The sequence below is a fragment of the Oncorhynchus masou genome, chromosome 5, assembly GCF_036934945.1.
Source record: "Oncorhynchus masou masou isolate Uvic2021 chromosome 5, UVic_Omas_1.1, whole genome shotgun sequence".
In the NCBI taxonomy this organism is placed as follows: Eukaryota; Metazoa; Chordata; class Actinopteri; order Salmoniformes; family Salmonidae; genus Oncorhynchus; species Oncorhynchus masou.
The window spans coordinates 72,279,526-72,292,734 of record NC_088216.1 but is presented as its reverse complement, the minus strand read 5'-3'; the positions used below and the strand labels follow the sequence as shown (position 1 = coordinate 72,292,734).

At 41.2% G+C, this 13,209-nt stretch overlaps 1 protein-coding gene across 2 annotated transcripts in view; it reads left to right on the top strand.

Moving 5' to 3' along the window:
- LOC135540212 (inositol 1,4,5-trisphosphate receptor type 1-like) overlaps nt 1-13,209 on the top strand; it is a 149,072-nt gene that overhangs the window by 92,229 nt on the left and 43,634 nt on the right. For both annotated transcript variants that reach the window (XM_064966700.1, XM_064966699.1), the window contains 4 exons: nt 3,676-3,771; nt 3,880-4,017; nt 4,576-4,674; nt 5,141-5,333. In XM_064966700.1, the coding sequence (XP_064822772.1) occupies nt 3,676-3,771; nt 3,880-4,017; nt 4,576-4,674; nt 5,141-5,333 (526 nt within the window). The remainder of the gene's footprint in view (nt 1-3,675; nt 3,772-3,879; nt 4,018-4,575; nt 4,675-5,140; nt 5,334-13,209) is intronic.

The following is a 13,209-nucleotide window of genomic DNA, read 5'->3' as shown; positions in this document are numbered from 1 at the left end:
TTTTATGCTTTACCTACCACCTTGTGGATTTACCTTTTTGTCTTGGAGGATTACCTTGTGGATTACCTTGTTCTTGTGGAATTCCTTTTGAGGTTGTGGAGTTACATGTTTTCCTGAAGGACTTCACTTTTTACTTTATTAAATACACCGTCTCAAGTACTGCTGTGTCTGCCTCATCTTCTGGGTTCTGCTGATTATTCGTGGCTCAGTTGGTTAAGTGACTGTTTCTCACTCCGGAGACCCGGGTTCGTAACCGGGTCCTGACAGTATGAGATGAGAAATGTAGGGTATGTAAACATAAAAGTGGCATAGTTTAAAGTGGCTAGTGATACATGTATTACATAAAGATGGCAAGATGCAGTAGATGATAGAGTACAGTGGCTCGGGTGGTTGTTGTCCTTGATGATCTTAATGGCCTTCCTGTGACATTGGGTGGTGTAGGTGTCTTGGAGGGCAGGTAGTTTGCCCCCGGTGATACGTTGTGCAGACCTCACTACCCTCTGGAGAGCCTTACGGTTGTGGGCGGAGCAGTTGCCGTACCAGGCGATGATACAGCCCGACAGGATGCTCTCGATTGTGCATCTGTAGAAGTTTGTGTGCTTTTGGTGACAAGCCGAATTTCTTCAGCCTCCTGAGGTGCTGCTGCGCCTTCTTCACAACGCTGTCTGTGTGGGTAGACCAATTTAGTTTGTCCGTGATGTGTACGCCGAGGAACATAAAACTTACTACCCTCTACACTACTGTCCTGTTGGTGTGGATAGGGGGGTGCTCCCTCTGCTGTTTCCTGAAGTCCACGGTCATCTCCTTTGTTTTGTGACGTTGAGTGTGAGGTTATTTTCCTGACACCACACTCCGAGGTCCCTCACCTCCTCCCTGTAGGCCGTCTCGTCGGTGTTGGTAATCAAGCCTACCAGTATAGTGTCGTCCGCAAACTTGATGATTGAGTTGGAGGCGTGCATGGCCACGCAGTCGTGTGTGAACAGGGAGTACAGGAGAGGACTCAGAACGCACCCTTGTGGGGCCCCAGTGTTGAGGATCAACGGGGGTGGAGATGTTGTTACCTACTCTCACCACCTGGGGGCGGCCCGTTAGGAAGTCCAGTACCCAGTTGCACAGGGCGGGGTCGAGACCAGGGTCTCGAGCTTGATGACAAGTTTGGAGGGTACTATGGTGTTAAATGCTGAGCTGTAGTCGATGAACAGCATTGTCACATAGGTATTCCTCTTGTCCAGAAGGGCTAGGGCAGTGTGCAGTGTGGTTGCGATTGCGTCATCTGTGGACCTATTGGAGCGGTAAGCAAATTGGAGTGGGTCTAGGTTGACAGTTAGGGTGGAGGTGATGTGGTCCTTGACTAGTCTCTCAAAGCACTTCATGATGACGGAAGTGAGTGCTACGGGGCGGTAATCTTGGGAACAGGAACAATGGTGGCCCTCTTGAAGCATGTGGGAACAACAGACTGGGATGAGGATTGATTGAATATGTCCGTAAACACACCAGCCAGCTGGTCTGCGCATGCTCTGAGGACGCTGCTGGGGATGCCGTCTGGGCCTGCAGCCTTGCGAGGATTAACACGTTTAAATGTTTTACTCACGTCGGCTGCAGTGAAGGAGAGTCCGCAGGTTTTGGTAGTGGGCCGTGTCAGTGGCACTGTATTGTCCTCATAGCAAGCAAATAAGTTATTTAGTCTGTCTGGGAGCAAGACATCCTGGTCCGCGACGGGGTTGGTTTTCTTTTTGTAATCTGTGATTGACTGCAGACCCTGCCATATGCCTCTTGTGTCTGAGCTGTTGAATTGCAACTCTACTTTGTCTCTATACTGACGCTTAGCTTGTTTGATTGCCTTTCAGAGGGATTAGCTACACAGTTTGTATTCGGTCATTTTGCCAGTCAACTTGCCCTGGTTAAAAGCAGTGGTTCACCAGTTTCGCGCGAATGCTGCCATCAATCCACGTTTTCTGTTTTGGGACTGTGGGTACGACAACGCCGATGCACTTTCCAATGAACTTGCTCACCGAATCAGCATATTTGTCAATGTTGTTGTTGGACGCAATGCGGAACATATCCCAATCCACGTGATCGAAGCAGTCTTGAAGCGTGGAATCAGATTGGTCGGATGAGCGTTGAACAGACCTGAGTGCGGGAGCTTCTTGTTTTCGTTTCTGTCTGTAGGCTGGAAGCAACAAAATGGAGTCGTGGTCAGCTTTTCCGAAAGGAGGACGGGGGAGGGCCTTCTATGCGTCGCGGATATTAGAATAACAATGATCCAGGATTTTACCAGCCCTGGTTGCACAATCGATATGCTGATAGAATTTAGGGAGTCTTGTTTTCAGACTAGCCTTGTTAAAATCCCCAGCTACAATGAATGCAGCCTCAGGATATGTGGTTTCCAGTTTACATAGAGTCATATAAAGTTTGTTCAGGCCCATCGATGTGTCTGCTTGGGGGGGAATATATACAGCTGTGATTATAATCGAAGAAAATTCTCTTGGTAGATAATGTGGTCGAAATTTGATTGTGAGGAATTCTAAGTCAGGTGAACAGAAGGACTTGAGTTCCTGTATGTTGTTATGATCACACCACGTCTCGTTAATCATAAGGCATACCCCCCCGCCCCTCTTCTTACCAGAAAGATGCTTGTTTCTGTCGGCGTGATGCATGAAGAAACCAGCTGGCTGCACCGACTCCGATAGCGTCTCTCTAGTGAGCCATGTTTCCGTGAAGCAAAGAACGTTACAGTCTCTGATGTCTCTCTGGAATGCTACCCTTGCTGTTTCTCTCTGTTTCTCAAACTAGACACTCTAATGTACTTCTCTTCTTGCTCAGTTGTGCACCGGGGCCTCCCACTCCTCTTTCTATTCTGGTTAGGGTCAGTTTGTGCTGTTCTGTGAAGGGAGTTGTACACAGCGTTGTACAAGATCTTCAGTTTCTTGGCAATTTCTCGCATGGAATAGCCTGAATTTCTCAAAACAAGAATAGACTGATGAGTTTCTGAAGAAAGTCTTTGTTTCTGGACATTTTGAGCCTGTAATCGAACCCACAAATGCTGATGCTCCAGATACTCAACTAGTCTAAAGATGGCCAGTTTTATTGCTTTTTTTAATTGGTACAACAGTTTTCAGCTGTGCTAACAGTTGCAAAAGGGTTTTCGAATAATCAATTAGCCTTTTAAAATGATAAACTTTAACAATGTCTACAATGCATTTCTGATAAATTTGATGTTATTTTAATGGACAAAATGTGTGCTTTTCTTTCAAAAACAAGGACATTTCAAACTTTTGAATGGTGGTGTATGTTAACCTTTTTGGGAGATGCGATGGATCGTTGAGGATCATTCAATATTCCTTTTTGTTTTTCATTAAAATCATGTGAAGAGTCAACTAAGGTTAAATTTGTAACTACATCTATTTTATTTTTTTCTATTGGGAGTTATTTAATCATTTGCAATTATATCTACTTATGATGAGGGAAAATGTTTCTGCTTCTGTTTCCATATGATGTGGTAAATATATCCAATGCAAAACACATCTACATTTAAATGGTATTAATATTAATTTACATATATTTACATATATTCCTGTTAATTCCCGTTAATTCCCACAGAAAGTTTCCACCTCTGAATATTCCCCAAGATGTGCAACCCTAACCCCTTGCCCCTCTCTCCCCTCTCTGTTCCAGAATAACGCCTCCAAGCTCCTCTTGGCCATCATGGAGAGTCGCCATGACAGTGAGAATGCAGAGAGGATACTGTACAACATGAGGCCTAAAGAACTGGTGAGTGCCATGTATTGGTAGTCAGATATACCTGCAGCATGGCATGGCACAGAGGACATTTTTAAGGAGAAGTTATCTGACGGTCTGGTTTGTGACGTTCGTATGCAGGTGGAGGTGATAAAGAAGGCCTACATGCAGGGAGAGGTGGAGCCGGAGGAGCCTGCTGAGGAAGATGAAGATGGTGAGGAAGAGCATGCTGCCTCTCCACGAAACGTGGGCCACAACATCTACATCCTGGCTCATCAGGTACTGTAGAAAGCTGACTGACTGCATGCAGCTTTACACATCCTGTAACAGCTCCTATACAACCTATAAACGTATTATATCAGAGCTCTTCCACTCTGACCCCCTTTAGGCGCAATTCAGCTCTATTCTATTAGTCTATTCAAGTAGTTATGTGGGTGAACAACACAGACAGTTTCAGTTATGTAAATAAAAATGTTGATCCCAAGGCATGATGCCCAGCATGCTAGTGTGTGAAAACCGAATAGTCCACATATTGTACACAAACAGTGGCATGTACTGTCAGATGCATCTGGTGTTGCAGTGATCTGGTGTCAGTGTCAGTTCCCTGTCCCCACAGGGAGCTAGAGGAAGTTCCAGAACACACCTACTGTAACACGTTTCATGCCACCTATCAGATACAATGAGGAAAAATAGACCCCAAAAAATGAAGTTGGTGACTTCAAGACGCTGATTGCAAATTTTGACCAATGACAGTACAATAAAAATTCATAAGCATAATGTGATACATCACCTGATGGCATTGGTGCATTCATGCAATGCATTGGTGCGTTCATCCAGTTGGCCCGCCACAACAAGGAGCTGCAGGCCATGTTGAAGATCTATGGGGAGGGGGATGATGCCCTGGAGTTCTATGCCAAGCACACAGCTCAAATTGAGGTCAGTCATTTTATCCATCTGTTTTCACCATGTCATTTTCTGTTTTATTACCCCTGTATTAACTTTGGTGGATTGCAACATGTATTTTGGCAATATGTTTAGACTTTTTGTTATCCTAGGCATGTGACAGTCATATAGACTTTCTTTACCTGCTGTCAGTATTTTGTATGTTATTAGGGAAAGAATGCTGTCAAGGAAGAGCTTATCAAATGAGTGTTCGAGGAGTTGTGCAGTGCTTTTATACACACAAACAATCACTTTCTTTACTCCTCTTCACTTGTATAACAGTCTATTATAGCCAGATCATGTCTTAGCCAGTTTTCCAAGATGAAGAATAGGCACCAACATGCCACTGTCAAACAATAAAGTTTTGAGCCTACCCAGTCCAGGGCCTAGAGTTGCCCATCCTCCCCCTGAGAGAGAGGGTTTGTGATGGGCAGCACTGGCTGCATGTGGTTGTGCCCAGATTGTGCGGCTGGATCGCACCATGGAGCAGATAGTCTTCCCCGTGCCCAATATCTGTGAGTTCCTTACCAACGAGTCCAAGCTGCGGGTGTACTACACCACGGAGCGTGACGAGCAGGGCAGCAAGATCAACGACTTCTTCCTGCGCTCCGAGGACCTCTTCAACGAGATGAACTGGCAGAAGAAGCTGCGAGGTACTCAAGAGCCAACCACTGGTAACGCAAACACGGTTCCCTGTGCGTCTCTCTCCTTACCTCTCTATACTAGGTACCTGCTTTACATGCCCTCACCCCTCACAGACCCCTCAGGGCCCCTCAGGAGACTCCCCAGGCTGGGTCAGGTCCTCCATGTATGGGCCAGAGAACCACCCTGAACCCTGGAGGAAAGAGGGCATGTAAAGGTTATATGTTAAGTTAAAGTACATAACATAAGGTGGATAAATGTTAAGATATTTACAATGTAAGGTTGCAAGTCGCTCTGGATAAGAGCGTCTGCTAAATGACTTAAATGTAAATGTAAATGTAAAGTTGCAGGGCACCAGACTAACTTCTCCCTGGTGTCACTGGTCCCACTAGCTTTTTCAATTGGTGGCACTAGCCAATGATTTGGTGGCACCCAAAAACACATTTCTGCAGCGTCCCACAATAGAATACATTTGAATCATAATCTTATACAGTATCTCATATCATCTCATTATAGAGTCATTCACAATGCTTTATTAAAAACTGAGATGGAATTTCATCTATAAATTGTTACATCTAATCTCCCTTTAAAAAAATGGATGGTAATTCTTCCATAGGGAGAGGAATATTTGCCGTATTATAGCTTATCTCATGCTATTTTACACATTTTGCCATGAGGCTGACATTTTTTTTACTGTTTTAAATTTCAGGGATTCTTGAAAGACGGGAACTTTTTTTCACAAAAAAATGTGAAATATATATTTTGATACAACAAAGTATCAGCTATCACAAATCAAATCAAATTGTATTGGTCACATACACATATTTGGCATGCAAAGGAACAACCTCTGAACTTCTTGCATCGAGCAATCCCGGATCCGGGATCCTATTTATAGCCTCAAGCTCATTAGCATAACGCAACGTTAACTATTCATGAAAATCGCAAATGAAATGAAATAAATATATTTGCTCTCAAGCTTAGACTTTTGTTAACAACACTGTCATCTCAGATTTTCAAAATATGCTTTTCAACCATAGCGAAACAAGCATTTGTGTAAGACTATTGATAGCTAGCATAGCTATAAGCCTAGAATTCAGCCAGCAACATTTTCACAAAAACAAGAAAATCATTCAAATAAAATCATTTACCTTTGAAGAACTTCAGATGTTTTCAAAGGAGACTCTCAAGATAGCAAATGTTCAGTTTTTCAAAAAAATATTATTTGTGTAGGACAAATCGCTCCGTTTTGTTCACGTTTGGCTATGGAAAAAACCTGTATCCAGTCAAGCTCATTAGCATAACGTAACGTTAACTATTTATGAAAATCGCAAATGAAATTAAATGAATGTGCTAGCTCTCAAGCCTAGCCTTTTCTTAACAACACTGTCATCTCAGATTTTCAAAATATGCTTTTGAACCATAGCAAAACAAGCATTTGTGTAAGAGTATTGATAGCTAGCGTAGCATTTAGCGTAGCATTTAGCGGGCAACATTTGCACAAAAACCAGAAAAGGATTCAAATAAAATCATTTACCTTTGAAGAACTTTGGATGTTTTCAATGAGGAGACTCTCAGTTACATAGCAAATGTTCAGTTTTTCCTGAAAGATTCTTTGTGTAGGAGAAATCGCTCTGTTTTGTACATCACGTTTGGGTACCAAAAAAACCCGAAAATTCAGTCATCAAAACGGCAAACTGTTTTCCAAATTAACTCCATAATATTGACTGAAACACGGCAAACGCTGTTTAGAATCAATCCTCAAGGTGTTTTTCACATATCTCTTCATTGATATATCGTTTGTGAATGTCTACTTTCTCCTGTGAATCGCTTGGAAAAAGACGTGCAGTTGAAGATGACGCACCAATTTCGACGGAGGACACCGGGCGGACACCTGGCAAATGTAGTCTCTTATGGTCAATCTTCCAATGATATGCCTACAAATACGTCACAATGCTGCAGACACCTTGGGGAAACGATAGATCGGGCAGGCTCATTCCTTGCGCATTCACAGCCATATAAGGAGACAATGAAGAACAGAGCCTCAAAAATCCTGCTCATTTCCTGTTTGAAGTTTCATCTTGGTTTCGCCTGTAGCATCAGTTCTGGGGCACTCACAGACAATATCTTTGCAGTTTTGGAAACGTCAGTGTTCTTTTTCCAAAGCTGTCAATTATATGCATAGTCGAGCATCTTTTTGTGACAAAATATTGCGCTTAAAACGGGCATGTGTTTTTATCCAATAATGAAATAGCGCCCCCATAGATGTAACAGGTTAATACAAATAAAAAAATATCAGAAAAAGCAACTAACTGGATTTATGTCTCCATCAGACAGCATAAAAAGCATTACAACAAGTGTTTAATGGCCTTGATTGTTTCATTCTAACATTAGATTATTCAACTACAGTATGTAATACAAATCTCCAAACTTCTTTTTGTTTTGTTTTATAGCACTATTAAATGGTCTAGGGCTAATTGTATTAGCATTTTGGCATGTTTTTCTAGATTTAGAACATAAAACAACATTTATAAAGCAAACATTATCCCATAGGTCTAGCACAGCTAATTCTTCAGTTGATTAATTATACTGTATGTTGCAGAACAGTGATTTTAAATATTTTTTCAGAATATTAACAGTAAATATGCTACATTAGTGACTGAGTTGACAAACCACTGACACAGTTGACAACAGACACTCAAACCAGACATACAGTGCATGCAACTCAAATATTAGGAAGGTGTTCTTAATGTTTTGTACACTTAGTGTATCTTGATTGGATAAGTATTCACCCCTGAGTCAATACATGTTTGAATCACCTTTGGCAGCAATTACAGCTGTGAGTCTTTCTCTGTCTAAGAGCTTTGCACACCTGGATTGTACAATATTTGCCCATTATTCTTAAAAAAAATATTCAAGCTCTGTCAAATTGGTTGTTGATCATTTCTAGACAACCAATTTCAAGTCTTGCCAAAGATTTTCAAGACGATTTTAAGTCTTACTGTAACTAAGCCACTCGGGAAGATTCAATGTTTTCCTGGTAAGCAACTTAAGTCGCCTTGTGTTTTAGGTTATTATCATGCAGAACGGTGTATTTTTCTCCCAGTGTCTGTTGGAAAGCAGATTGAACCAAGTTACAGGCTCCTGAGTGCTAGATGCATCACTACAGACCCTGGTTTGATTCCAGACTGTATCACAACCGCCCGTGATTGGGAGTCCCATAGGGCGGCGCACAATTGACCCAGCGTAGTCCGGGTAGTGTTTGGCAAGGGTTGGCCATCATTGTAAATAAGAATTTGTTCATAACTGACTTGCCTGGTAAAATGAAGATTAAATAAAAAATATGCTAATTTTTCAGTTAATATCCATTATCATTTTTTTCCCTCTTGGATTTTACCTGTGATTAGCTCTGTTCCATTTTTTTTATCTAAAAAACTCCCTAATCCTTGCCGATAACAAGCATGCCAATAACATGAGGCAGCCACCACCATGCTTGAAAATATGAAGAGTGGTACTCAGTGTTGGATTTGCCCCTAACATAAGTTTCTATTCAGCATGAAAGTTACATTTCTTTGCAGTTTTACTTCAGTGCAGTGGTCAACAACCGGTATTCCTAGTTGACCAAATATTTCTGGAAAAACAACAACAATAAAGCATTGTTTCGCGCTGTTGGTGGTGGGTGCACTTGATTTTGCAGCCCTAGTGCCGGGAAGACAAAGTGTTCCCATTTTGAACCATTTCATGTGTCTGAAGGTAGAACCCCGCCTACCCAACAGGCCCAGAAAGCAAAGCAAGTGCACTTGTAAGCCTACCACTTGCCAATCAGATAGCACTGATCACCGTGTCTGCACTGTTTCTTCATGCCATAGACTGTAAAAAGAAGCCTCTAACTGCAAAGTTACTGTGAGATTTCCAAACTTTTTAAACCATGTCTGAAGAGACAATTAACAAATACAGCAAAGAGCTGCTGTTGTTATGAGTAAGTTCATGTTTAAGTTCATGTTTATTCAGCCCTGTCAACGCTTTGTTCAACACTTTTATAAGCCATAAAAATTGCGTTCCCCTTGGTTACACTCACGCTACAACCAGCACTGCAGCCGCAATGAATGAGTATAGCAAAGTGCTTTGATCATTAGTGGCTTGTGTCTTTTTTAATATCTTGGAATATTTAACTGTCTCTGGTCATAGGAATAACAACATGAATTGGTGCATAATGCAGTGCAACTTAAGTTTCGCCACATGCTGGAAGACTGTCCCCTTTTCTCAGTGGAGGTATGGAGAAATGCTTTTAATTGGTTAATGTTGCATAGGCATACGTTTTTTTAAGTCATGTTTTGAGCAGTAGATCTCGGCTTGCATTTTGACTCAAAGTGATCTTGATTCAGAAAAGGTTGGTGACCACTGCCTTAGTGACAAATTGAAAACATAATGCATGTTTTGAAATATTTGTAGTCTGTACAGGCTTCCTTCTTTTCACTCTTTAATTTATGTTAGTATTGTGGAGTAACTACAATGTTGTTGATCCCGCCTCAGTTTTCTCCTATCACAGACATTAAACTCTGTTTTAAAATCACCATTGACCTCATGGTGAAATTCCTGAGCAGTTTCCTTCCTCTCCAGCAACTGAGTTAGGAAGGACGTCTGTATCTTTGTAGTGACTGGGTGTATTGACACACCATGAAAAGTGTAATTAATAACTGCACCATGCTCAAAGGGATATTCAATGTCCGTTTTTATTTTTGTACATTTTTTTTACACCAATCTACCAGTAGATGCCCTTCTTCGCGAACCATTGAAAAAACTCCCTGGTCTGTGTGGTTGTATCTGTGCTTGAAATTCACTGCTCAAATGAGGAACTTTATAACTATTTCTATGTGTGGGATACAGAGATCATTTAAAAATGATGTTACACACGATTATTGAAAACCGATTGAGACCTTGCAACTTATTATTTTACTCCTTAAATTATTTAGGCTTGCCATGACAAATGGGTTGAATACTTATTGACTCAAGACATTTCAGTATTTCATTTTTAATTATTTCGTAAACATTTCTCAAAACATTATTCCACTTCGACATTATGGGGTTTTGTGTGTAAATCAGTGACACGAAATCTAAATTGAATAAATTTTAAATTCAGGCTGTAACACAACACAACTTTCTGAAGGCACTGTATTTTTGTTTAATACAAACATTCGTAAAATATGGAAAATTATTAATTTGAAAATCCCTTATAAAAACATAACCAGTTGTTGACAAAATGTTGACAAAATGCCATTTTTCTTCTTCTTTCAAGTGGGTATACACAGTAGCAATTTTGTTTTCCATAGTTGATTTATTACTCTAAAACCAAATTAAATGTAATAGAATATTCATTTTTGTTCAAATATATCAGGCAGATAGAGTTGACAGTTTATGGTTGTAACCATGGTGAATCCAATATTGTTTGTTTAAATCTATCGAAAGTAGAGAACTTTCCAGAGTATGAGTGGTATTGTTGCGCTACATGTAATGAGGACATGAATAAGGGGTCCTTATGGTATAGCTGACCCTGACGGAGTTGACCAAATGTCCGGGGACATCTTTTAGGAATCACAGTTTTCAGAGAAATATTCTTTAAAGTTACAGAGGGCTATTGTAAGAAACTGCATAAGAGTGCTAGAGGCGTCACTACAGACCCTGGTTCGATTCCAGGCTGTACCACAACCGGCCGTGATTGGGAGTCCCGTAGGGCGGCGCACATTGTAAGTAAGAATTTGTTCTTAACTGACTTGCCTAGTTAAATAAAGGTTAAATAAAAAATATGTAAAGATCATTTTTCAGTTAATATCCATTTATTATCAGTAAAAAAAAACTATTTAAACTCTTTTTCCGCTATTTTGGGGGGGATGCTTTGCTCATGACAAGGGGATTTCCAGGCGTAGAGCCGACATGGAAATTAATAATATTGAAAGTATTTAGAAATTTCCCAAAACGAATCTTTCCCCTATAAAATTCCCCTAAATGTACATTTTAAACTCAAATAATGCAACAAAATATATTTTTTAGTTTTACAAAAAAAAAAGTTTACCTGCTGAACAAGGATTGTCCCAACTTCAAGAATCTCTGAGCTAATTTCCTGCTATTTTCCACTTTTCCATAAGGCTGTGAGAAAATTATGCAATTTCTTTCATGGCTTCAGATGTGTTCATATGCTATCCACAACCCCTAAAAATGGGGGCTGCCTCACCTTGCGGTGGCTGTTGGGATATGTGCTATGCCAGTAATACACACACAAATAATCACATGGGATATATTCTGATTGTTTACTTCACCGAGTACATGTGATAAAGGAGGGAGAGTATAGATAGCTAGGCAAGAGGCTGAGCTTCTCTGAGAATAGGGAATGATCCTCTCCCAGGGTGTAATGAGATTGGAGGTCAGTCTGAGTGGGTCTCTTCCTGAGAGAGTCAGTCCAGAATCCATCAGACAGTCAGTACAGGAGCAGTCAATACTCCCTTCACACACATCTGCTGGCACCAGGCCCACAAGGGTTGAGGCAGAACAGACTGCGAGAGTAGGTAGTCTGCTGACATGAGCGATCTATAGGACTGCTCCCTGGTGTAGGACATGACCAGATTAGGCCTAACTACTGAAGAATGGGATCCAGACACCATTAGAGTGACTGGGGGAGAGAGTGATTCAAGAGAGCTAGAGAGGAAAGGAGTTTCTGAGGAGGTAGAGGATGAGACGCTTTGAAAATGAGATCTGTTTGCAGACACTAAGCCTGTGACGGAAGAGTCATTATCTGAATAAGCATTGTCTTACAATAGTAACTCATGGTGCAATTGTTGGAGCTCTCATCACCAAGACGACCCACCCAACGTACCCCATGTTGCACATCTAGTAGGGCGTCTCCTTATTGACGCCTAGCATCTGATCCCTTCATCCCCCTTCAGGCTGCGGTCGCTGTATGACTGCACTCTTTGTTTCCTCAATGGGAGCGTGTTTCTGCCTGTCTGTCCCTCTGTGAGCCCTGTACTGCAAGAGGGGACTGTACTCTGACACACATGGCGCACTTGTCTTATCTGAATGAATCAGCAGCACAGCGACTGAGAGAGCATGTTGTTTCATTGGTGCATGAGTGCGGTTGCTGCTGTTTATAAAAGTCCCCACCCTTAGTTCCTCTTTTCAAATGAAAAAAGGGTTGACTGTTGAGATTACAAGTTAAAGTTCAAATCCCCAGGTTTGGACAGTACTGAACACACTCCAAAATCACCCTATAGGTTTAATATACACCAAATTAGCATGCTAATTGGCTTTGCACCCTTTCGATGTTTGGGAAACACTGCCCTACAGTGTATCATGCTTCAGCTGCTACAAACAAGGCAACAACTTCAGTCATTTCCTGCATCATTTGCAGGATAGTCACAAGACATCCCACTGGGGTGTATTACTTGCTGCAAGGAAAAACTGATAAGTGAATCGCCCAATCACCCCATGATGTTTGGGTACCAGTTAACAATAACCTTACTACAACTAACCAACTGATACAACATTGTCACTCCTTCCCCCTTTCAAAATAATCATACTTGACATACAGTACCAGTCAAAAGTTTGGACACACCTACTCATTCCAGGGTTTTTCTTTATTTCTACTATTTTCTACATTGATGATGATAATAGTGAAGACTTCAAAACTATGAAATAACACACATGGAATCATGTAGTAACCAAAAAAGTGTTAAACAAATCTAAATATTTTTTATATATTGTTCAAAGTAGCCACCCTTTGCCTTGATGAAAGCTTTGCACAGTCTTGGCATTCTCTCAACCAGCTTCATGAAGTAGTCACCTGGAATGCATTTAAATTAACAGGTGTGTCTTGTTAAAAAAATAATTTTTGGAATG